General features: G+C 44.5%; 1 protein-coding gene across 6 annotated transcripts in view; it reads left to right on the top strand.

Moving 5' to 3' along the window:
* The window catches only part of slc4a11 (solute carrier family 4 member 11), a 302,038-nt gene that overhangs the window by 185,025 nt on the left and 90,570 nt on the right, over positions 1 to 26,443 (top strand). For all 6 annotated transcript variants that reach the window (XM_063047132.1, XM_063047129.1, XM_063047131.1 and 3 more), the window contains 3 exons: positions 829 to 910; positions 5,597 to 5,720; positions 17,656 to 17,859. In XM_063047132.1, the coding sequence (XP_062903202.1) occupies positions 829 to 910; positions 5,597 to 5,720; positions 17,656 to 17,859 (410 nt within the window). The remainder of the gene's footprint in view (positions 1 to 828; positions 911 to 5,596; positions 5,721 to 17,655; positions 17,860 to 26,443) is intronic.

Raw genomic sequence — 26,443 nt, forward strand, 5'->3', positions numbered from 1 at the left:
TGACATCTGCTTTAAGTATACCCAATCATTTCATGTCTATAACTGTCTTTGGCAATGAATTCTACAGATTCACCACCCTCTGGCTTAAGAGATTTCTCCTCATCTCTGTTCTAAATGGACATTCTTGTATTCTGACACTGTGCCCTCTGGTCCTAGACTCGCCCACATTCTCTCCACATCCACTCCATCTAGGCTTTTCAATATTCAATAGATTTCAATGATATCCCCACTCATTCTTCCAAGCTAGTTAGAACAGGCCCAGAGCCAGCAAGTGCTCATTACTGGGAGAGACAGAATTAACAAAATATAAAAGGCACATGGCAGCTGTAGAAAAGACCAGCACGTGTTTGGTGGGTTGTGAGACAGGAGGGAGAGTAAGGAAATGAGCACTTTTTTCACTAAGTGCCCTATCAGATGTCTCAGAGATGGTCGTGAGCACGTTGCTGACCATGGCCAGATCCATTCACTGAATCTTGGTGCTCCTGACAGCTCACTTTCCCACTTACCTGTGCAAATGTGAATGGCCCTTGCACTTAAATTAATTAATTAATTTATAAAACACAAGACATAGGCCACAGTGTTAGGCCATTCAGCCCATGAAGTCGGACATTTCCTATTTCCTAACTTGCCTATCCTACGCACTGTGGCCACTTTATTAGATACACTTGTACACCTGCTCACTAATTCTTCCCAATCAACCAATCATGTGGCAGCAACTAAATGCAGAAAAGCATGCAGACATGGTCAAAATAATAATAAGTCTGATTCTGAACAAACTGTGGAGGAAACCAATGTTCTATTAAACAAATGTTGTCTGTTTGATTCCAGTGCACCTCCTATCAGACACCATTCAAGGAGTTTCTTCTACCACAACGGGTGTTCAGTACCAGCAGTCCTGGCTCTGTCTTCTGTAAGTGCCCCTTGAGAGTCTGGGTAAGGTTGATGACTCACTGAGTCTGGCTGGAAGCAAAATCAAGAGTAACAATCACTGTGTGTTGTGGTGAACCTGGGAAAGTGTGCTTTTTCTCTTTCCTGAATGGGTCTGGCACTGATGGAGTTGTGAAGTCTGAGCATTTCATCTGGAGCACGTTAGGTGATTACTGCAGAACTATTAAATCTGAGAGGAATCTGGAATTGTAGCTCTTGGAACCTCTGCAGAGGGGGAGAGAAAAAAATCAGTTCTCAGTTCTTGCTTGTGTTGTGTTGTGTTGCTGTTAGCTTTATTGTTTCGTTGTTGAAGGAATACTCCTAGGATGCACTGGCAGTGTTCATGTTCATTATTTGAAACAGGCCCTTTATTCACATAACATACAAAATGGCCTAAAACTGCAGCCTATGTCTTGTGTTTTATAAATAAATAAATTAATATAAGTGCAAGGGCCATTCACATTTGCACAGGTAAGTGGGAAAGTGAGCTGTCAGGAGTACCAAGATTCAGTGAATGGATCCAGACATGGTCAGCAATGTGCTCACGACCATCTCTGAGATGTTTGATAGGGCACACATAACATAGAAACATACAACATTTTGAAAGGGATAGATAAGATAGAAGTAGAAAAGTTGTTTCCATTGGTAGGTGAGACTAGAACGAGGGGACATTGCCTCAAGATTCAGGGGCGAAGTTTAGGACGGAGATGAGGAGAAACTGTTTTTCCCAGAGAGTGGTGAACCTATGGAATTCTCTGCCCAGGGAAACAGTTGAGGCTTCTTCACTAAATATATTTAAGATACAGTTAGATAGGTTTTTACATAGTAAGGGAATTAAGGGTTATGGGGAAAAGGCAGGTAGATGGAGCTGAGTTTACAGACAGATCAGCCATGATCTTATTGAATGGCAGGGCAGGCTCAATGGGCCGGATGGCCTACTCCTGCTCCTATTTCTTATGTTCTTACATCAAAGAAGTTGTGCGTTGTCTTTTTCTATGTCAAGTGCACTACTGAGCAACTTGTTTTTCTCTAGGGCTTATTTATTTATTTAGAGATACAGTGTGGAACAGCCTCTTCTACCCTAACGAACTGCACCACCCAGTGCAGAACAGGCCCTGCTGGCCTAATGAACCAAACTGCCCAGAAACTAACCTATTTAACACTAGCTCAATTAGTTGATTTAACCGACTAACCTGTACACCTTTGGACTATGGGAGGAAATTGGAGCACCTGGAGGAAACCCACCCGGTTCATGGGGAGAACATGCAAGTTCCTTACTGACTTTGAACTCCGAATCACCCCAAGCTGTAATTGCATCACACTAACAGTTCTGCTACCGTATTTGCTGAAGCGTAGGAGAAAAAAGGTGACCTGTAAAATCCTGAAAGGCATAGATAGGGTGAATGTACACAATATCTTTTCTCCCCTTAGGATTGTGGAATCAAGAACTAGAGGGCACAGGTGAGAGAGAGGAGAGATTTAATAGGGACACGAGGAGCAATATTTTCACCTCGAAGGTGTTGAGTATATGGAATGAGCTGCCAGAGGAAGTAGTTGAGGCAGGTACATTAATGACATTTAAATGACATTTGGACATAATGTAGGAGGGAAAGGTTTAGTGGATGTGGACCAGACTCAGGCAAAATACACTAAATTAGATGGGATTCTTGGTCCACATCAACCGGTTCAGAATCGGAATCCTTTGGTCTCCTTATTTAAGAAAGGATGTGCTGACGTTGGAGAGGGTACAGAGAAGATTCACTAGAATGATTCCGGGAATGAGAGGGTTAACATATGAGGAACGTTTGTCCGCTCTTGGACTGTATTCCTTGGAGTTTTGAAGAATGAGGGGAGGCCTCATAGAAACATTTCGAATGTTGAAAGGCATGGACAGAGTGGATGTGACAAAGTTGTTTCCCATGATGGGGGAGTCTAGTACGAGAGGGCATGACTTAAGGATTGAAGGGCCCCCATTCAGAACAGAAATGCAAAGAAATTTTTTTAGCCAGAGAGCAGTGAATCTATGGAATTTGTTGCCACGGGTGGAAGTGGAGGCCAAGTCATTGGGTGTATTTAAGGCAGAGATTGATAGGTACCTGAGTAGCCAGGGCATCAAAGGTTATGGTGAGAAGGTGGGGGAGTGGGACTAAATGGGAGAATGGATCACCTCATGATAAAATGGCAGAGCAGACTCGATGGGCTGAACGGCCGACTTCTGCTCCTTTGTCTTATGGTCTTATGGAATCGGGTTTAATGTCACTTGCATACCTTAAGTGGTGAAATTTGTTGTTTTGTGGCAGCATTATGGGGCAATACGTAAAAGCTATAAATTACTACACGAAATGCATATAAAATCAAATTAAATAAGTAATGCACAAAAAGAGCAAAATAATGAGGCAGTGCCCCTGGGTTGGCTCATTGTCTGTTCAGAAATCTGATGACGGTGAGGAAGAAGCTGTTCCTAAAATGTTATCTTCCAGTTCCTGTACCACCTCCTTGATGGTGAAAAGAGGGCATGTCCTGGGTGATGGGGCTAAAATTAGGCTGAAATGCCCACTTCTGTGCTGTATGACTCTTCTTATTACTGGCGTTGGATGAGTACAGCTTTTCCCTATCCAGGAGGGCTCCTGTTACCATCATCAATGCCCAATGGATTCTGATACTTTGGATTAAAAAGCTGAAGCTTGGCTCTAGTATTTTGTCAACAGGCTCTAGTAGGTCTGGGTTTTGATACATGCCCTTGGCTCCTTCCCAATTGCATCTTTAATGTCTGGCAGAATGTCAGTGGGCGAGCTCATTAGAACTTATTTGGCAGCATTGCGAACTGAAGGTTGAATTTGACGATCTGCACAGGCTGATTGAGATGGACTTGTTATTTTTAATATCATGAGACACTTTGAGACTCATAACTTGGAAGCACTTATCCAGCCACTGATCATTGGCTCCATTGTGATGTGTATCTTGAGACGGTTTCCTTTATCTGCCCAAGGCCATGTTAAGAAGGTGGTGCTTCCACTTTCTTTTGTCGTTGGTTCACATATGGATGCACTTAATAGGTAAATATATATATTTTTTAACGTTTATAGTTTTTTTTCAGGAACAATGCAGGCATTGAACAGAGACATCTGTTTGGCATATTCTCTCTTCTACTAACAAAAAAAACTTCTGGTTGCTTTGGTTGAAAATCAGAGTTCCTAACCTCAAATCTCAAAAAAGCCTGAAACTCATTGGTTTTATTTGAAAGATAAAATTTTAAACAAGGATATGGATCAACTGGGAGTGATTAGCAATTTTGACACTTTTCTCTATTGCAGATCCCCTTCTCCCCATCAACTTAAATTCTTCTGTCCTCTTGTGTTGATATTTACTCAAGATCAGCACCCCTACTGTGGGATAGGTTGCTGACAGCAAATCGCCAGTGTCCTCTGTGCTTGGCTAGTCTTTCAAGTTGTTCCTAGGAGTAACCCATCCTTCTTTCTGAAGGATGAGGTCTTTGAAGCTTCTGTTGGTGTTTCTGTAGCTCTGGGTTTTTAAGGGATGGGGTTGCTCGCCCAATGCCCAACCCTCCTTTCACAGCCGGATTTGGGACCATCCGTGATGGAGTTCTTCTTGAGGTGTACAGTAGGCTGATGCATTCTCCTGCCTGTGGTTTAGCTGAGCTTTTACCACATCAAACAAGATTGTAAATTCTTCGGAATCTGATTTAGGAGGGATAGTATTTGAGTTGAGCTTGATCCCAGCCATGATCCTTAGAAAGTGGATCAGGACGGAACCTGGGTCATGATCATTTATTTGCGCGCTTATCACCCAACAATTGGAGGTCTTTGGCCAATTATAACTCATCCCACTGCATTGGCCAGCCATGCAAAGCCATGGAAAAAAATGTGATCGTACTCATGGAGATGAAATAACCATGTAATCAATGACTAGAACTTTGCTTGTTTGGGATATGGACCTCACTCACTGAGACCAGCAATATTTGCCTGTCCCGAACTATTTGAGTGGATGGCAGTGAGCTGTCTTCAGTTATCAAGCGAGGAGGTACAGGATGGAGACGCACACTCAACATTTTAGGAACAGCTTCTTGTCGTCCTCCACCAGATTTCTGAATGGACAATGAACCAACCCATGAACACTACCTCACTATTTTTGCTCTCTTTTTGCACCACTTAATTGATTCAGAATTTTAATATATATTTCCTTTTGTAATTTATAGTTTTTATGTATTGCACTGTAAGGCCACCACAAATCACCAAATTTCATGCCATGGCATGTTGGTCACGTATGTCAGTGGTACTACACCTCATTCTGATTATTGCACTCCAGCGATATTCCTCATTTTAACTCTTCCTTTGTCCTTTTGATTGAGGACAAGTAAGGAAATTTGCTTCCCTTTGGCATGAGGCTGATGCTGGGTTTTGACACCACTTGAATAAATGCTTCAGGCAAAGTACTTCCCTATATATAAACCATCTTTGCACCTTTTGAGCAATGCGTACAAAATGTTGGCGGAACTCCCCCTCCACAGATGCTCCCTGACCTGCTGAGTTCCTCCAACATTTTGTGCACATTGCTCAAGGTTTCCGGCATCTGCAGAATCTCTTGGGTTTATTATTCACATTTTGTTAAATCTTTTCTCCCCACCCCACTCTGACCTCTTCCACTACAGGTGCACTGTCACAACGCTCCAGAGACGTCATGTGTGTATAAGCCGACTAGAGAGGCCTCAGAACTGGGGGGAGAATTGCTGTGAAGTGCGTTACGTTATTCTGATCCTGGTGCCAGCCAAAATGGTAATAACTTTGAACATTTATGTACATGCTTTGATTGGTGGTCAAAACAGCATGTGGTACACGGCAGCATTGAGGAAGGAGAACTTCTTGTCTGCATGCATTTAGTAAACCATGCTGATCTCACAGATGGTCTAGTTATGATACTTCATTGTGGTGCCAAGGATTACTCAGTTGACTGAGGCTTGATATTCACGTTGCACGCACGCCAAACGCCGGAGGAACTCAGCAGGCCAGGCAGCACCTATGGAAAAGTGTAAACAGTCAACGTTTCGGGTTGAGACCCTCCATCAAGTCCTGATGCATTTTGTGTGTGTTGCTCTGTTCAAAGTATCAAGCACACTTTCCTTAGTAACTTGTGAAGGAATACGCACAAAATGCTGGAGGAGCTCAGCAGGTCAGGCAGCATCTATGGAGGGGAATACAGTCAACATTTTGGGCTGAGTCACTATAGGAGAGTGGAGAGGGGGAGGGCAAAGATGAGTCTCAATGATGATTCCAGCATCTGCAGAATCTCTCTTCCTCACTTGCATTCCTATTCCTCTTTTGCATTATTTATTTATTATTATTTTTATTGTAGCTTGTAATTTTAGATGTTGTACATTATGTCGCTACCATAAAACAAATTTGACAACACATGTCAGTGATATTAAACCCTGATTCCGTCGTGTTTGTGAAGAATGCTATTTAGCATTATTGGGGTAAAGGAAGACTTGCATTGAATTTGCTGCTTTCACAGTCTTGAAGGTTTGAAAACTTTTTTGGATCATGAAGTAATTTCTGAAGTTCTGTCACTCCTAGCTGTTCTCCTTTAGCCACCATAGCTGTAGTCACTTGTCTTCGGCCTGGCCCAGTAATAATGTCAGTCAGACAATTACACTGGGCAACCATGATTTTGCCTCCTGAATACTTTTTGGGTATATCTTATGGATTTTGGGCTGTTGCTCATGAAATTCACCATGAAATTTCCCTAACATGCACCATTTTTTTTTGGAATCACCTGCATTTGTTATTTCAATTCATAATTCAAATCAGAATAACTGATTCCAAGATTAAGGAAGGCATTCTTGTTGGTTGACAAATCAAACAGGTTATCAATGACAAGCAGTACGAAGAACTTCTAGTGGGACCAGAGAAAATCGCATGGAAGGCATTCAAGGGTGTGGTTGAAAATTTTCTTGGCAACTTATCGTCATCGTCGGCATCTGTTAGCCTCAAGAGACGATGGTGTGGCACTTCTTTCTGATGGTTTTTAGGGTTGTAGACTTGGGGATATTTGCACTTTCTAGAGTGGCTGTACTGCCCCATTCTAGAGTGACAGTCTCTTTCACGTCGATGCAGGAGAAGGAGGAAGGTGCTCTGGGTTTTCTTTTGGCTCTCTTGATAATAAGCATGTTGGTCCTTGCTGTCTCAGCATGTTGTACACCGCCTTTGACTGCAGCCCTCCAAGCTGTCTGGTCTTCAGCTGTTTCCTCCCACGTGTTGTGGTTGATGCTTGCCAGCTTCATGTCATACTTGCAGACATCCCTGTAGCGGAAGCACGGCCCACCTCGGCATGCACCATGTCTTTGGAAATCTGTCCATGATCCGTCCACTTGACAACCATCTGTGGCTAAGTAGTGCGTGGATGCTGGAGGTGTCAGTCCACTGCACAACCGCTGCGTTGGTGATTCTGTCCCGCCAGGAGATGTGCAAGATGCGCCCGAGGTAGCGTAGGTGGAACAAGCTTAGCCTCTTCTCTTGTCTGATGTCTGGTGTCCAAGCCTCACTGGGGTAGAAGAGTGTGCTGAGCACACGCACCGGGTACACACACACCTGGTGCACACACAGCTTGGTCGTCTTCGTCAGCTGATTGTTGTTCCACACTCTCTTGTCCAGTTTGGCCATGACACCTATCGCTCTGGCAATCCTGCTGTACACCTCTGCTTCAAGGGACTGGGAGCTGGTGATGGTCGACCCAAGATAGGTGAAGGAGTCAACTACCTAGTGAGCAGCCATCAATGGGGATGTCTGGGGGAGATTCTGCTTCCTGGGCCATGACGTCTGTCGTCTTCAGACTGATAGTTAACCCAAACTCCTTGCAGGCGTGGCCAAAGCTGTTAACCGGTTGCTGGAGTCCGCCATCTGTGTGTGACGTCAATGCTGCATCATCTGCAAACAGCATCTCGCAGATGAGGGCTGTGCTAACTTTGGTCTCGGAGGGCAAGCGAGCGGTGTTGAACAGCTTGCTATCAGCTCTTGCGCGATGGTAGATGCCGTCAGTTCAGTCTGCGAAAGCACAAGTGAAGGAGCACGGAGAAGAAGACCCAGAGAGGGTCGGTGCCCGGATACAACCTTGTTTCACTCTGCTGCTCACTGGAAAGGCATCGGAAGTTGCTCCATTGAAGCAGACAGTGCTGCACATGCCCTTATGGAAGGAGGACATGATGCTATGTCTCGGGAGGCAGCCAATCTTTAGTGGGTTTGAAGAGTCCGCTTCAGCCGACAAGGTCAGATGCCTTGGTCAGATCAATGAAGGCTGTGCACAGTGGCTTCTGCTGCTCTCGACACTCCTGCAGCTGGCCCAGTGAGAAGATCATGTCCACTGTCGACCTGCCAGCTCTGAACCTGCACTGCGACTCTTGGTAGACTCTGGATGCAAGGCTCTGAATTCCTGTCATGATGCGGCCGAATACTTTCCCCACGATACTATGGAGAGAGATGCTGTGGCAGTTGTTACAATCACTACAGTCGCCCTTGCTTTTGTGTAATATGACAATCTTGGCATTTTGCGCATCTTGGGGGACGTGGCCTTTCTCCCAGCAAAGACATGAAAGCTTGTATATAGATGATGCAGCAAGGCAGGCTTCCCAATCTTCAAACCTTCAGGTGGAATTCCATCTTTCCCTGGGGCTTTCCCACTGACGAGACAGTCAATGGCTTTGCTGAGGTCCTCCATGGATGGCAATGCATCAAACTCTTCCATGACTGGCAAGCTGGGCAATGTCTCCAGGGCAGCATCGATCACCACGCTCCGGGTTGCATACAGCTCCAGGTAGTGCTCGAGCCAATGTTCAAGATGCTTGCTCTGGTCCATGCTGACTACCCCAGTTTTCGACTTCAGGGAGGCTGTCTTGGTGGCTGGAGGGCCTGTTGTTGACTTGAAGCCGTCAAACATCTCTCTCGCATTCCTGCCGTCGGCAGCTGATTGGAATTTGCTGCACAAATTCAGCCGGTAGTTGTTTGCACAACGTTGGGGAGTTGGCTGCGCCTTGTTTCTAGCAGGTCTTCAGGGTGTTGCATGTGCTGGTGCAGGGGTTCTGCTCGCAGGCCAGCAGAGCTTTGCTTTTGGTCTCAGTCACTTGCTCCATTTCTTCCCAGTGTGCTTCGTACCAGTCTGCGTTCTTGTGCTCTTTTTTTCCGAATGCCGTTACAGCTGAACTGCAGGTGGCATCGCGGAGTTGCGACCACGTGGAGTCAATAGAGGTACTGTACCAGAACTGTTCTTCACTGTGGTTTTGGAGCCGTCTGCGAACTGCTGTACTCTGTCACAGTTCGCTGTGCAGCAGGTGTTGATGTGAGACTGGCCTTTGGGCTTGGGATGATGGGGTCTCTTTGATGTTAGCCCCACTCTACTGACAGAAGGGAGTGGTCGGTGTTGCAACCTGCACTGTGACTGCGAGTGCCAAGGACACTGTTCAGGTCCCTGCGCCTTGTGATGATAAGGTCGAGCTGATACCGGTGGTGGGACTGTAGATATCTCCAGGAGACCTTGTGCCTTTCCTTACACTGAAAATGTGTACTGGTGATGCACAGTCCATGATGGCTATAAGACATAGAGCAGAATTAGGCCATTCAGCCCATCTGGCTGATTCCAGATCCCACTCAACCCCATACACCTATCTTCTTGCCATATCCTTTGATGCCCTGACCAATCAGGAAACTATCAACTTCTTCCTTAAATATACCCACGGACTTGGCCTCTACCACAGTCTGTGGCAGAGGATTCCACAGGTTTACTACTCTCTGGCTAAAAAAAATTCCTCCTTACCTCTGTTCTAAAAGGTCGCCCCTGAATTTTGAACCTGTGCACTCTAATTCTGGATACCCTCAACATAGGAAATATCCTCTCCACATCCACCTTATGTAGTCCTTTCAACATTTGATTGGTTTCATTGAAATCTCCCTGCATTCTTCTAAATTCCAGTGAATACAGGCCCAAAGCTGCCAAATGCTCCTCATATGTTAACCCCTTCAATCCTGGAATCATCCTCATGAACCTCCTCTGGACTCTCTCCAATGACAACACATCCTTTCTGAGATACGGGGCCCAAAACTGTTGACAATATTCCAAGTGCAGCCTGACTAGAGTCTTATAAAGCTTCAGCATTATCTCCTTGATTTTACATTCTATCCCTCTTGAAGTAAATGTCAACATTGCATTTGCTGCCTTTACCACAGATTCAACCTGTAAATTAACCTTCTGAGAGTCTTGCACGAGGACTCCCAAGTCCTTCTGCACCTCTGATGTTTGAACCTTCTCCCCATTTAGATAATAGTCTGCACTATTGTTCCTTTTACCAAAGTGCATCATCATACATTTCCCAAATACTATTCCATCTGCCACTTTCTGCCCATTCTTCCAATTTGTCTAAGTCCTCTGCAATCACATTGTTTCCTCAGCACTACCTACCCCTCCACCTATCTTCATATCATCTGCAAACTTTGCCACAAAGCCATCAATTCCATTACCCAAATCACTGACAAACAATGTGAAAGGTAGCGGTCCCAATACTGACCCCTGAGGAACACCACTACCAGTTGCTGGCAGCCAACCAGAAAAGGCCCTCTTTATTCCCACTTGCTGTCTCCTGCCTATCTGCCTTTCCTCTATCCCTGCCACAAGGATTGTTACAGAAAATGTTGCCTACCAAATGCAATAAAACAGTTCCTGTGTGATGAGAACAAACATCACAGTATAATAGCCTCTGTTTTATTATTTTGTACATTATTACTGCACATTATTCAAAATTATTGCATATTGGAATATTATTGTTTATATTATTATTCTGTACTTTATTAGTTAAGTCTGCACATTGCTAAGTGTGTGTTTTAAATGTTGCTGCTGGAATGAAAGAATTTCCCACTCGGGATCAATAAAGTATTATTATTCTGTATCAAGATACAGTGGTAAAACTTTTGTATGTCATCCATACAGGCCATTCCATCCATAAATACATCAAGGTTGTACGTCTGTTTGTTATGTGCTGTGTCTTATGACATAGGTAATCCATGTTTGTTCTTGGCAATTTTTCTACCGAAAAGGTTTACCATTGCCTTCTGGGCAGTGCCTGTACAAATGTTGTACAAAGGTGTAAAAAGCATGTAGAATTTATTGCCAAGTTACAGAGAAAGTGTAGTGAACTCAACAAATAGGTTTGTTTAGTAAGCAAAGGCATCTGTTAGTCTTGCGAGACCATGGATCTGCGCCTGGAAAGTCTTCACTCTCCAGGGCGCAGTCCTAGGCAAGGTTGTATGGAAGACCGGCAGTTGCCCATGCAGCAAGTCTTCCCTCTCCATGACTCCGATGTTGTCCAAGGGAAGGACAAGGGCAGATACAGCTTGGCACCAGTGTGGTCGCAGAGCACTGTGTGGTTAAGTGCCTTGCTCAAGGACACAACACGCTGCCTTGGCTGGGGCTCGAACTCACGACCTTCAGATCGCTAGTCAAATGCCTTAACCACCTGGCCACGTGCCCACACGTAGGTTTGTTTAAGCGCCTTTATAACAGCAGGGTAGAGGCTATGGTTTATTGTCTCAAGCTTTTGTACCTTCTGTCCGAACGCTGCACACTTCACTTCAGAAGCTTGATGAAACTCGGTTAATAAATGGTAGTGATCTGCATGGACTCAGTTTCAGTACTGGGTAAGACTGCACCATGTAGTAGAGGTCCCGTCTGGGAATGCATGCATGACCCTTGCTCGGTATTTACTTAAGTCTGTTGGTTGTCTTTGTGTAGGTTTTTCCATCATGAAGTTAGAGAAGATCTCATCAAACTTGGGAATGCCTTAGGGAGATGAGTCATACAGCATGCAAACAGGCCCTTCAGCCCATCTGGCCCACTCTAACCAAGATGCCTCACCCAAGCAATTCACTAGTGTTTGGTCCATAATCTTCTAAACTTCTCCAATCCGTGTACCTGTCTGTGTCACTACAGCCATTTTATAGTGAGCTCAGCTGAGAAGATTATCGGGGTCTCTCTTCCCGCCATTAGAGACATTTACACCACACACTGCATCTCTAAAGCAGACAGCATTTTGAAGGACCCCATGCACCCCTCATATAAACTCTTCTCCCTCCTGCCATCTGGCAAAAGGCACTGAAGTATTCGGGCTCTCACGACCAGACTATGTAACAGTTTCTTCCCCCAAGTCATCAGACTCCTCAATACCCAGAGCCTGGACTGACACCAACCTACTGCCCTCTACTGTGCCTATTGTCTTGTTTATTTATTGTAATGCCTGCACTGTTTTGTGCACTTTATGCAGTCCTGGGTAGGTCTGTAGTCTAGAGTAGTTTTGAGTTGTTTTACGTAGTTCAGTGTAGTTTTTGTATTGTTCATGTAGCACCATGGTCCTGAAAAACGTTGTCTCGTTTTTACTGTGTACTGTACCAGCAGTTGTGGTCAAAATGACAATAAAAAGTGACTTGACTTGACTTGACTTACGTTACATGGGTGTAAATTAAGATATATCCACTCAATACTTACTACATGTCCATGTAAGGTAAAATGGTTGTAGGGTCGGAAGTCACTCTTATGCCCGTTGAATCCATGTTTTGTAGACCAATTTCTCTGTCCCATTCCCCAAAACAGAGTATTTTTTAGCTTGTAATACCTTTCAATCTTCTGAATAACTTGTGTTTTTACCACCCTCTCAAGCAATGAGTTATAGAATATTAACAATCTATTTAATAATAAAAGAAATTCTCCTTTCATCCCTGCACCATCTCTACCCAGATGCCTTTTGCTCATTGTTTCCAATCATTATCCAGTAACCATCCCTTTGTGGAGCAATTTCACTTAACCAACTTTTAAATCTGTCATGATCTTGTACACTTTGATCACATCTCCTCCAAACATGTTCGTATAGTACATTAACTGCTGCTGTACATTAACCATCAGGTAGATGAGTTTTAGGACAACCGGTGGGGGTGGGGAGGGGAGGGCTATGGGGGAGAGCTGTAGAGTATAGATAACTTCAGCCCATGATGGTCTGCTGAACTTACAACCTACTCTAAAATCAGTCTAACCCTTCCCTCCTACATTGCCCTCCATTTTTCTTTCATCCATGTGCCTATCTAAGAGTTTTTGAAATATCCCGAACGTATTTGCCTCTACTACTACCCCCAGCAGAGTGTCCCAAGCACTCACCCCTCTATGTAAAGAACTTGCTTCTAACATCCCTCCTACACTTCCCTCAAATCACCTTAAAATTAGAAAATCTGCAGATGCTGGAAATCCAAAGCAAAACTCACAAAATGCTGGAGGAACACGGCAGGTCAGGCAGCATCCATGGACGAGAGTAAACAGACAACGTTTCAGACGGGGGCCCTCTTCAGGAATTGCGCTCGCTCGTGTTCTCCATTTCTGCCCTGGGAGAAAGTCTCTGGCTATCCAATTGATCTATACCTCTCACCTCATACATCTCTATCGAGTGGCTTCTCATCCTCCTTCGCTCCAAAGAGAACAGCCCTAGCTCACTCAACCTGTAGCAGAAGTTATAGAACATAGAAATCTACAGCTCATTACAGGCCCTAGAGCCCACATTGTTGTGTCAACCATGTAACCTACTCTAGAAACCGCCTAGAATTTCCCTACTGCATCACCCTCTATTTTTCTAAGCTCCAAGTTCCTATCTAAGAGTCTCCTAAAAGACCCTGTTGTATCTGCCGCTGCCACCACCTTCAATGGCAGTGCATTCCACACACCCGCCACTCTCTGTGTGGAAGAACTTGCCTCTGAAATCCCTTTGTACCTACTTCTAAGCACCTTAAAACTATGCCCCCTCGTGTTAGCCTTTTCAGCCCTGGGAAAAAGCCTCTGGCTATCCACACAGTCACTGCCTCTCATCATCTTATACGGCTAAATAATAGACAAAGAAGCCTATCTTAGCTATTGCCATTAGCCTGTGTTTGACCCATTTCTCTTTAGACATCATCTGTCGGTGTACATACATTTTAATGTTGTTATACCAATCTCGACTACCATCTCCGGTAGCTAGTCCTAGATGTACCATTCTCTGCATGGTGAAGTTGCCCCTCAGGTCCCTTTGAAATCTTTTCCCCTCCTGTCTAAAACCTACGCTATCCTAGGTTTTTGTTTTTTTCTGGGACAAAGACTGTGTTCACCTTGTATATTCCCTTCATCACCTCTGTGTGGGTCACCCTTCATTCTACAACATTCCAGGGAATAAAGTTCTAGCGTGCCCAATCTTTCCTGATAGCTTGGGGCCCTCAAGTCTTGGCAGCATTCTTGTAGATCTGTTTGGCTGCACTCTTTACAGCTTACACAACGTTTACCCTGTAATGGGGGGGGGGGAATGGAAAGTGTACGCAGTACTCCAGGTGCAGCCTCACTAACATCTAGTACAACTGCAGCGTAAGAGGGATGGGAGAGGACGAGAGGGGAAAATCCGGGACTGGTGTAAATGGTGCTTGATGGTTAGCACAGACCTGTAGGGCTGAAGGGCCTGTTGCCATGGTATAGTAGCAAATCTGCTTTGCTCTCTCACTCTCTAGTGCCCTCATAAGCTGATGGCCAACTTCGCCTGTCTCTGCCTGTCACTCAGTAGACTCTTCTCTCGACTCCACTCCCCTCCCCCACCGTTCAGCCTCCTCCCTCCACCTGTCCATGATCTCTCTCCTCACCTGGAGCCGCCTAATGCCTGGCAACCCCTCCCTCGTACTGCTTTATACTGGTCATCTCTCTCCTCAGTCCTTGCAGAGTCTTGATCCCTTTGCTGCCTGACTCAGAACTCTTCAGATAGTTTGTTTTGTTCCAGCATCTGAAGCCTTTTTTATCACCATTAATCTGGAGTTATTACATAGCCACCACAAGACAAGGTGCATAAGGATAGGTCGGGCCAGTTTGAAATGGTCAGGGTGTCAGGGCTGGAGGCAAGGTTTAGCTCACTGCTCTGTGCGGTTTGCTCAGCTCTGAGCTCACTACTCTCTGAGGTTTCCTTGGCTCTGAGCCGATCTGAGGCTGTGGCCTGCAACCATCGGGCTACTGGATCGGCTGTAGTGATGAGTGACTTGGCGGCTGTGGGCTTGCTTTTGTGAACTTCAGTTGTTTGCTTGCTTTTGTTTGCACAATATTTTTCCTGCACATTGGGTGTTTGACTGTCTTTTTTTTAAATGGGCTCTATTGTGTTTCTTTATTTTGTGGCTCTGTAAGGAGATGAATCTCAAGGTTGTATATCATACATACTTTGAATTAAGTGTACGTTGAACTTTGATTTCTTTTTCTCTTGGGACCACAGTCAACCTTCGGTGATGATTAAAACAGTCTGTTAGCTTCCTGGTTGAAATTAGTGAGACTAGTTTTCTTTCCAGATTGAAGCAAAACTCCCCAGCTGCCTTGATGATGACCTTGGATCAGTTGTGCAGGACCTCTGCTGCTAATCTAATAACCTAACTCAGAGAAGGATAAGAATTGAGGCACTATTAACTCAGCCTAATGAGCAGATTGGTAACAGGTGATTGGAAGTTCCTAAACATTCCAGAGGGCATGCAGTTCGGGTGAAAAGCGGAAAGTTTAGAGGATATGTGTGTGGTAATTGGGTGGCAGCTGGAGGTGGACCTCTAACTAACCAAAGGAGATGGAAGGCGCTCGTTCTCTCTGCTGGCCTGCAGGTCACCCTTGGGCAAAGTGTAGCACCTGCTTAGCCACCCCCCACTGCCCCCACAATCGGGATCATGTAAAGTTATGGAAGCAATCCTGGATATCACAAATCTCTGAAGAGTATTGATAATGGCTGGGGTCACCTGTCTTATTAAGTCACTGCCCAGAAGAAGACAATGGCAAAGCGCTTCTGTGGAAAATTCGCCAAGAACAATCATGGTCGTGATCGCCCACGTCGTACAATAGGGTGCATAATGAACGTCTAGTAATGTTTTCTGAGTGGTGGATGCCTGAAGTGGGTTGCCGGAGAAGTGGTGGAAGCAGGAACAATGGTGGCATTTAAGTGTTTTTTAAGGTAGACACATGAATAATCACAAAATGGAGAGATGTGAATCGTGCAGGGAGAAGTGATTTAGTTTTAAGTTGGCAAAGGACCTATTCCTGTTTTGTACTGTTCTATGTTTCAGCTCCTACATCCAAAGAGCCATTGATAGTGTTTATTGCTGTTCCACCATTTTCCCTGGCTGGTGGCTTGTATTTTTGTAAAGTTCCAATCCTTCATCGGCTAGGTTTTGGCAATAGTATTGATCGGTACAGTGCTGACATGGACGTCGTGGGCCAAAGGGTTCATATTGTTCTGTATGGCCCTGACTTTGACGACACCTACAATACCCAATTCCATTGATGGGAAAGAAACGTTCAGCCATTGATATATGCTGTAGTTGGTGAGCTTTTAATTATGCTCATTAAAAATTGTCAGAATTAGAGAGGGAATGTTGATGGGTAGTTTCCAAATAGGCTCAAGTGCATTTGACCTGGGTCACTCCTTTTGCAACCCAATGTGTGTTCGTTTGAATGTGGATACGATGGGATAAAGCAGCAACTGGTACCAATGGTATTGGAAAGGAATTGGTTTTATTGTCACGTGTACCAAGATGCAGTGGGAAGCTTGTCTTCCATACTGATCATGCAGTTCAAATCATTACACAGTGAATTGAGGTAGAGCAAGGTAAACAATAACAATGCACAATAAAGTGTCACAGCTGCAGAGAATGTGCAATGCAAATGAACAAAAAAGGTGTAAAATCCAACAAGGTAGGCTATGAGGTCAAGAGTCCATCTTACTGTACTAGTGAACCATTCAAGAGTCTGATAACAGTGGAATAGAACCTATCCTTCAGCCTGGTGGTACAAGCTTTCGGGCTTTTGTATCTTCCGCCCGATGTGAGAAGGGAGAGGAGAGAATGTCCACGTGGGTGGGGTGTTTGAATTTTCTTTTGTGGAGGCAGTGAGAAGTGCAGACAGAGCCCATGGAGATGAGGCTAGATTGTTTTTCAATGTTTTCTTTCTTTAATTTTTAATATCTTCTTTTCCTTCAAGGAAAAAAAGAGGAAAATTACTCTTTTTGTTTCCACGCAGGAGGCTAGTTTCTGTGAAGTGGTTACTCTGCTGAGTAGTTGTGTAGGTGTGTGATATTACTATTTGGAAATCCTCTCCCTTCAGAATCAGGTTTAATATCACTGACATATCAGGAAATGTATTTTGCAGCAGCTGTGCAGTGCAATACATAATTTAAAAATACAATAAATGTATATAGTTAAGTAGTTCAAAAAGAGAGCAAAAAATGAAAAATAATGAGGTAGTGTACATAGGTTCATTGTTTATTCAGAAGCTGAGTGTGTGTCTTCAGGCTCCTGTACCTCCCTGATAGTGGCAATGAGAAGTGGGCATGTCCTGAGTGATGGGAATCCATAATGACGACTGCTCCCTGTTTGAGGCATCACCTTTAAAGATATCCTCAATGCTGGGGAGTTTAATGCCCATGATGAGGCTGACGGAGTTTCTGCAACTTTATCCAATCCATTGCAGTGGCTCCTCCATGCCAGATGCCGATGTGTCCAGTTGGAATGCTCTCCAGGGTATATTTGTAGAAATCTGCTGGAGGTTTTGGTGCCACACCAAGTCTGCTCTTGCATTAGACTTTATTCTGCACTTGCTCTTTGTTCTTTTTCATGCGCCTGTTGATTAATTAGATCTTTCCATTCCCCATGACAGAAAAGCACAAAGACCGCCATTGAAGTTGGAAGGACCTTTGCCACGATGTTTGCTGACATGAACTTCCGTCAGAAACTCTCAGAAGCTAAAACAAAAGAGGAGTTTAAAGAGACTCTAATTCTTCAGCGACACCTTCTGACTGTGATCCATAGGGAGCCAAGTGATAAAGAGGATTCAAAGGAGAAGCAAAATGAGCGATCTCAGGTACCAGAATTTGTGCACGTTGTGTTGAAAATTGATCGGGATGCTTTGGTACATCCAGGGCTGAAGAAATGTTCCAGAAACAATAAAACAATCTGCTGGTAGAACTTCAGCAGAATTTAGGGTCGCACAGTAGCGCGTCAGTTAGTGTGATGCTATCACAGTGCCTGTGATGCAGGTTCAATTCCCACGTGGACTTCCTTCAGAAGCTCTGGTTTCCTCCCACATTCCAAAGACATATGGGTTAGTAGGTTAATTGGTTGGTGTAATTGAGATTGGCATGGTGGAGATATCTCCTTACCAAAGGAGATGTAAGGTGCTCCTTCCCTCTGCTAGCCTGTGGGTCACCCCTGAGCAAGGAGTAGCACCTATATGGCAACCCCCACTTCCCCCATGGGAGCAGGTGGTGGACGCTCGTATGAGCAGCTGGTGCATATCACAAGTCCCAGTTATGCGACCGCTGATGCTAGCAGCCAATCTCTGAAGAATATTGACCATGGCTGGGGTCACTCGTTTTGTAAAGCCACTGCCCAGAAGAAGGCAATGGCAAATCCCTTCCGTAGCAAAATTTGCCAGGGACAATCATGGTCAACAGATGGCAGATGATGATGGTAAGTGTAATTGGGCGGCGTGGGCCCATTGGGCCAGAGGGGCCTGTTACAGTGCTTCATGAAAAATGACCCACAGGCTATTTACTGTTTTCAATAGGTACACTTAGTGTCAGAGAAACGTGGACAATATACATCCTGAAACACCTTTTCTTCACAAACATCCATGAAAGCAAAGGAGTGCTCCAAAGAATGAACGACAGTTAAAACATCAGAACCCCTACTCCCCCCTCACCTCCCCCCCCACGAAGAAGCAGCAGCAAGGCAACGACCCCTCCCCCCACCCCCACCAGCAAAAAAAGCATTGGCGCCCTTCACCGAGCACTCAATCATGCAGCAAGCGTCAATAAAGACACAGACTTGCAGTACCCCAAAGACTACTCGTTCACCCCGTAATTCGACATACCACATATCGCATTCTCTCTCCCTATTAAGGGAAAAAGAGCTGTCGTCGTTTTACAGCGAGGGGGGAGACATAACAAACAACTGGCTGATTTATGATGTTACAAGTCTGTTGAGATGTTTTTTCCGAGCTCTGGGCGCAGAGAGTTGGCTCCAGAAAGTGCAGCTCTCTGGATGCACCACCCCTGGCAGCTAACCTGCTCCCGCGGTGCTTCAGTCAGGGGCACGGGCCTAGAATCAGCCCGACTCCAGAGCCACGAAAATCTGGCACCCTGAAGGTGTGCTAGTCTTCCAGGCCACGTCCTTGGGATATCAAAAAGAGATTGGTTGTGAGGCCCTGAGAGTGGGTCCCAATCCCGCAAAGAACCGAAGTCAGAGTGTAACTCCAGGTCGGGGTCTTCAAAACAACCTTGAAAAGGAGAAAAAGAGATATCAAAGTTAGAAATAGAGCTGCTTCTGAAGACGCAAGCAAAGGAGGCGCCATATAGTGTCAACATAACTTCGCTCCACCCCTTTGCAATTTTCATAGATGCTGCCTGGCCTGCTGAGATCCTCCAGCATTTTGTGTGTGCTGCTTTGGATTTCCAGTATCTGCAGATTTGCTCATTCCTTTTTAAATTCTCCCACTCCCCCCCTCTCCCCCCCCTCCACACCTCTCTCTTCCTCTCTCCCCCGCCCTCCCTCCCACCTCTCCCTTCCCCCCCCACCTCTCCCTCCTCCCTCCTCTCTCCCTCCCTCTCTCCCTCCTCCCACCCTCCCCCCTATTCTTAATTTCCCATCTGGGGAAACCTCCCCCCCCCCCCATTCTTAATTTCCTCTTTGAGGAAACCTCACCCCCCACCTCCTCCCCTCCCCTTATTTTTAATTTCCCATCTGGGGAAACTAATGAGTGTACTCACCTAATCTATGCCTCTCACAATCTTATATACACCTCTGTCTCCTGTACTCTTAGCCTATTCAACCTCTCCCTATCAAGTCCTGGCAACTGGCAATATTCTTGTAAATCATTTCTGTGCACTTTCCTGTAGCAGGGTGTCCAAAATTGTCCACAATACTCCCGTGTGTGGCCTCACCACCTTCTGCAATGTCTCCAGGTCTCCCAGCTTTTATACTCGATGCCCTGATTGAAAGTCAGGATTCCAAAAGCTGCCTTGACCACCTGGTTGGGAAATAGTTAGAAATGAGCATATTTTGATGCCAAATCAATCTGTTGATTGATCAATCACAGTGAACCATTATGGCCAGTGAACTGATGTGATCCAAGGGTGGCTCTGGCAACAAAAGTCCATGGTCACTCGATCTGGCCCTGGCATCCCTTTGAGAACTGGCACAGTTAGAACTCGATCTGTCGACTAACCCACGGGGATGCAGTAATGCAATGATGAAATTACCTGGCAAGCAGCCAAAGATCTGGATAATTGATCCAGAGACAAGTTCAAATCTCAACACAGCAGATGGAGAATTTAAATTTAAGCAATTAAATCAATCTGGTATTTAAAAAAAACTGCAAGTCTCACTAAAAGTAACGATGAAAGTTCTAAATGATTGCGAGCTCATCTGGTTTGCCGGCATTCAGGGTAGGACTTGCACAGTGAATGTAGGGCACTGAGGAGTGTGGTAGAACAGATGGATTTGAGAATGCAGATCCATAATTCCTTGAAAGTGGCGTCACAGGTAGATGGGGTTGTAAAGAGAGCTTTTCACCCATTGGCCTTCATAAATCAAAGTGTTGAGAATAGGAGTTGGGAGGTTATGTTGAAGTTATAAACACATAGAAACATAGAAAACCTACAGCACATTTCAGGCCCTTCAGCCCACTAAGTTGTGCTGAACATGTCCCTACCTTAGAAATTACTAGACTTACCCACAGCCCTCTATTTTTCTAAGCTCCATGTACCTATCCAAAAGTCTCTTAAAAGACCCTATCGTATCCGCCTCCACCACGATTGCCGGCAGCCCATTCCGTGCACTCACCACTCTCTGAATAAAAAGCTTACCCCTGACATCTCCTCTGTACCTACTCCCCAGCACCTTAAACCTGTGTCATCTTGTGGCAACCATTTCAGCCCTGGGAGAAAGCCTTTGACTATCCACACGATCAATGCCTCTCATCATCTTATACACCTCTACCAGGTCGCCTCTCATCCTCCATCGCTCCAAGGAGAAACGGCCGAGTTCACTCAACCTGTTTTCATAAGGCATGCTCCCCAATCCAGACAACGTCCTTGTAAATTTCCTCTGCACCCTTTCTATGGCTTCCACATCCTTCCTGTAGTGAGGCGACCAGAACTGAGCACAGTGCTCCAAGTGGGGTCTGACCAGGGTCCTATATAGCTGCACCATTACCTCTCAGCTCCTAAATTTAATTCCAGGATTGATGAAGGCCAATACACCGTATGCCTTCTTAACCACAGAGTCAACCTGCACAGCAGCTTTGAGTGTCCTATGGACTCCGACCCCAAGATCCCTCTGGTCCTCCACACTGCAAAGAGTCTTATCATTAATACTATATTCTGCCATCGTATTTGACCTACCAAAATGAACCACTTCACACTTATCTGGGTTGAACTCCATCTGCCACTTCTCAGCCCAGTTTTGCATCCTATCAATGTCCTGCTGTAACCTCTGACAGCCCTCCACACTATCTACAACACCTCCAACCTTTGTGTCATCAGCAAACTTGCTAACCCATCCCTCCACTTCCTCATCCAGGTCATTTATAAAAATCATGAAAGGTAAGGGTTCCAGAACAGATCCTTGAGGCACACCACTGGTCACTGACCTCCATGCAGAAAATGACCTGTCTACATCCACTCTTTGCCTTCTGTGGGCAAGCCAGTTCTGGATCCACAAAGCAATGGTCCCTTGGATCCCATGCCTCCTTACTTTCTCAATAAGCCTTATATGGGGTACCTTATCAAATGCCTTGCTAAAATCCATATACACTACATCTACTGCTCTTCCTTCAACAATGTGTTTAGTCACATCCTCAAAAAATTCAATTAGGCTAGTTAGGCACGACCTGCCCTTGACAAAGCCATGTTGACTAATCCTAATCATATTATACCTCTTCAAATGTTCATAAATCCTGCCTCTCAGGATCTTCTCCATCAACTTACCAACCATTGAAGTAAGACTCACTGGTCTATAATTTCCTGGGTTATCTCTACTCCCTTTCTTGAATAAAGGAACAACATTTGCAACCCTCCAATCCTCCGGAACCTCTCCCATCCCCATTGATGATGCAAAGATCACCGCCAGAGGCTTAGCAATCTCCTCCCTCGCCTCCCACAGTAGCCTGGAGTACATCTCATCTGGTCCCGGCCACTTATCCAACTTGATGCTTTCCAAAAGCTCCAGTACATCCTCTTTCTTAATATCTACATGCTCAAGCTTTTCAGTCTGCTGCAAGTCATCACTACAATCACCAAGATCCTTTTCCATAGGGAATACTGAAGTAAAGTATTCATTAAGTACCTCTGCTATTTCCTCTGGTTCCATACACACTTTCCCACTGTCACAGTTGTATAAGATGTTGGTGAGGCCTGATTTAGAGTACTGTCTGCAGTTCTGGTCATCTACCTACAGAAAAAAATGTACATTTCGCCTGAACTCTTTCAGTCTTATTGACAAGAATGTTGGCAGGACTTGAGTTCAAAGTAAAATTTATTTTCAGAATACATACACAATCACCACATAACCCCTGAGATTCTTTTTCTGCAGGCATACTTAGCAAATCTATAGAACAGTAACTGTAAACTGTAAATTGTGCAAATGCAGATATAAATAAATAGGAAAAAATAACTTGCACGAAACATTAACATATAACAGTCTTTAAATGAGCGTAGCTATCCCCTTTGTTCAAAAGTCTGATGGTTGAGGGGTATTAACTGTTCTTGAACCAGGTGGTGTGAGTCCTGAGACGCCTGTACCTGCTACCTGATAGTAGCAACAAGAAAAGAGCATGGTCTGGGTGGTGAGGATCTCTGAATGCTGCTTTCCTACAGCAACGCTTCATGTAGATGTGCTCAGTGGTTGGGAAGGTTTTACTTGTGACATGCTGGGCTGAATCCACTACCTTTTGTCGGATTTTCTGCTCAAAGGCATTGGGGGCCTGAGCTACAGGGAAAAGTTGAATAAGTTAGGACTTTATTCCTGGAAAGTCAGAGATTGCAGGGAGATTTGATGGAGGTATACAATATTGTGAAGGATATAGATCTCAGGGATGCAAGCAGGCTTTTGTCCACTGAGGTTGGGTGGGACAAGAAGTAGAGATGATAGGTTAAGGGTGAAAGGATATATATTTAAGGGGACCTTGAGTGGGAGCTTGGCCACTTGGGTCGTGTGTGGGTGGAGTGAGCTGCCAGTCGAAATGGTGGCTGCAGGTTTGTTTGCAACGCTAAGTGAAGTTTGGATAAGTACATGAATGGGAGGGGAATGGGAGGGGAATGGAAGGCGATGATCCGGGAACAGGTTGATGGAACTAGGTTGAATGATACCTTGGGATGGACTAGATGGGCCAAAGGACCTGTTTCTGTACCGTACTTCTCAGTGACAAAACCTCTGTGACAATACATTCCTCAAGGAAGGGAATTTACCATCCAGAACCTAGTTTGGGCTGTATGAGTATAGATTCACCAAAGTGTTCAACTGTTGCCCTCTGCTTCAGTTCAAGGGAGATTTATCCCAGGAATAATTAAATAAAAATGAATACAATTCCACCAATTCTATACATTCTCCCATTGACCTTGTGGGTTTTCTTCAGGTGCTCCGATTTTGTGACCCATTCCAAAGACGTATGGGTGAGGAGTAGACTGATTGGTTCCATGGATGTAACTGGGCCATGTGGGCCAGAAGGGCCAGTTATTGTGCCGTCACTGTAAATAAAATAAGTACATTTAATAAGAACATTAAAGGGTAAGATTCTCAGCAGACTTCAAATCTCCTGGTTCATCCACGGCTTCTGGTTTGGGCATGTCTGATATGTTCTCGAAGGCACATGCTCGTCCACACAGGTCTTGATGAAGTCGGCGACAACTGTGGGGTATTCATTCAGATCTGAAGATGAATCACTGAATGTTGTCCAGTCCACTGACTCAAAGCACTCCTTCACTTCCCTTGACTATACCTTTTTAGTCCTCACTACTGATGCTCTTTAGTCTCAGCCTATATATGCTGGGAGTAGAAGTACAGCCAGGGGATCGGACTTTCTAAAGTGTGTGGGGGGGTGGGGGGAGGGTATAGCACGGTAAGCATTCTTGATATTGTATAGAGTACTTGAGTACATGTATATAGCTAAATTTTTGCACAATACTCTATATTATATATTTTCAGTTACCAAATAACACCTAATACTACTGAGTTAATACAAAGCTAAGTACCCTTATTTCTGTTTCTCAACTGTTAACACCCAAACAACAAGAGAAGTTTTTCTTTTGTTTAAACAACTTTACTTTCAATGTATCCCCTCAATACCTGAGGGTCACTACCTTTATATCTCACAGTTCCTCTCCCTCCACACGTAGGCACGTGCTTAACAAGAAGAGTGCACATGTATACTAAATACTTACATAGTCCAAGTGAACAGAGCTCAGCAATCTCCCATCCTTTTTATGTATATATTAAAAAATTAAGTGTGAAAAAACTTAGACAATTCAAATGTCTATTAAGATATGGGACTTAGTTCTAACCCTTGAAGTTAATACAATTCTTAAGGTACTTAGTGCCTTTAACAGCACAAGAGCTGGAGCTTCCTTCTTTGACAGACAGTCAGCTAGTTGTTCCTTTGTACTTGACCATAACATATGATGAATTTTCTGTGCTTAGACAAGTTCTTTGATGCTGCTTATCTCTAGATGAAGCCTCTTTTCTGAAACTGACTTGGTGGACTTGATGGCATCAACCAGAGAGCAGTTGTCTGTGTCTACAAGTTATTTGTAGACTGTCCTTCTTTAGGTCACAGTGGAAAAGCTCAGAATAGAATGTGGTTAGAATACAGCATTGTCAATACCTTCGGACATTGCTAAAGGTTTCTCCTGCCAGCATACTCTGTACAACTCTTCAGCTCCGTTTTGATTGCCAATAGAAAGGTGAAAATCTTCCCTCTTCTCCCACCAGTGCAATAAAATGTCCCCCTGATTACCCCCATCAGGAAGATTTTCAAGGGAGGCATCACTGAAACCAACGAGCCTCAGTGAGCTATCTTTTCCAATCTGTTGAAACTTCAGGACTAACTTTTCAGATTGAATTCTGCGCATTGGTTGGTTCATGTAAACTTTTGTACTGTGGCGTCTTTTATGCTGGATGCCAAGTTGCAGGCATCAAACATGATGTCAAGTCTGCTCTGTCTTGCCACCCATAGAATCTGACTATCTTTGCCCTAAGTTGCTCAGCTTCACTGAGGGGTCCAACTTGTCATGTGGATTCCATGTGGATTGTCTAAAGATTCTTGGTGTAGCTTACTTGGTGCAGTTGTATTGTTCTGTCAGTAGCAAGGATGTCTATCCCTACATAGAAGAGTTGGTCATGTTCCTCCCATCCAACCTGAGAGGTTGACTTTAGCTGAGGGATAACTTGTGGCAAAGTTTTTAAGCCTCCCTATATGAAGTCATCTACATGACAGACAAGTATTCTAATCACATGGTATCCTGAATCTTGGCAGTAAAAAACAGCTAGATCCACTTTCGACATCTTTCCACCTGTTTTCAACATTATTTCCTTGACCTTTTTATACCAGTAGAGAGCTGCATCTGCTAGACCATACACACACTTTTTGAGTTTCCAGTGTTCCTTTGCTCTGGCTTCAGGAGGGGGTTTAATGTAAATGGCACGTGACAGCTTAATTCCCTGTAAGAATACGGATTTTATGCCCATGCAATGGGGTTGCCATGCTTTTGACATCACTGAAAGAAGTATTCGGAGAGACTCTGATGTACATGCTGGCGAGTCTTTTTGGAGTTCTTCTACATTCAGTTCCTCAAAACCTCTAGCCACCAGGTATGCTTTTGGTATAATTCCTGCTGGGATTTCTTTCAGAGTGCACACCCATCTCATAGATGCTGTCTTTTGGCCAATGTCTCTAGCTTCCTGAAACAGTCCATTATTTCTCCAACTTCTGATTTCATCCTGTTTTGCAGATTCAACTGATACCTCCTTAGTTACTAGGTCATCCTGATCTTGTATTTCTCAGATGGTCCAGCTGATTTATACTTGTTTCAATATGAAATCTGTCTGCACATGACATGTCGACTGACCCTGCAGTGCCAGTGTCTGCAACTGGTTCTATGCAAAACAAGTTGTACCAACTTTTGTTTCTCCAAGTGGTTTTCCCTGTTTGTCCTAAGACTTCAGCTCTGTATGAGATTAGATTAGATTGGATTATGAGGACACGCAGTCCTCTTTTATTCTCATTTAGTAATGCATGCATTAAGAAATGATACAGTATTCCTCTGGTGTGATATCACAGAAACACAGGACAGACCAAGACTGAAAAACTAACAAAACCACATAATTATAACATATAGTTACAACAGTGCAACAATACCATAACTTGATGAAGAACAGTCCATGGCATAGTA

Source organism: Mobula hypostoma, chromosome 4 (assembly GCF_963921235.1).
Source record: "Mobula hypostoma chromosome 4, sMobHyp1.1, whole genome shotgun sequence".
NCBI classification, from domain to species: domain Eukaryota; kingdom Metazoa; phylum Chordata; class Chondrichthyes; order Myliobatiformes; family Myliobatidae; genus Mobula; species Mobula hypostoma.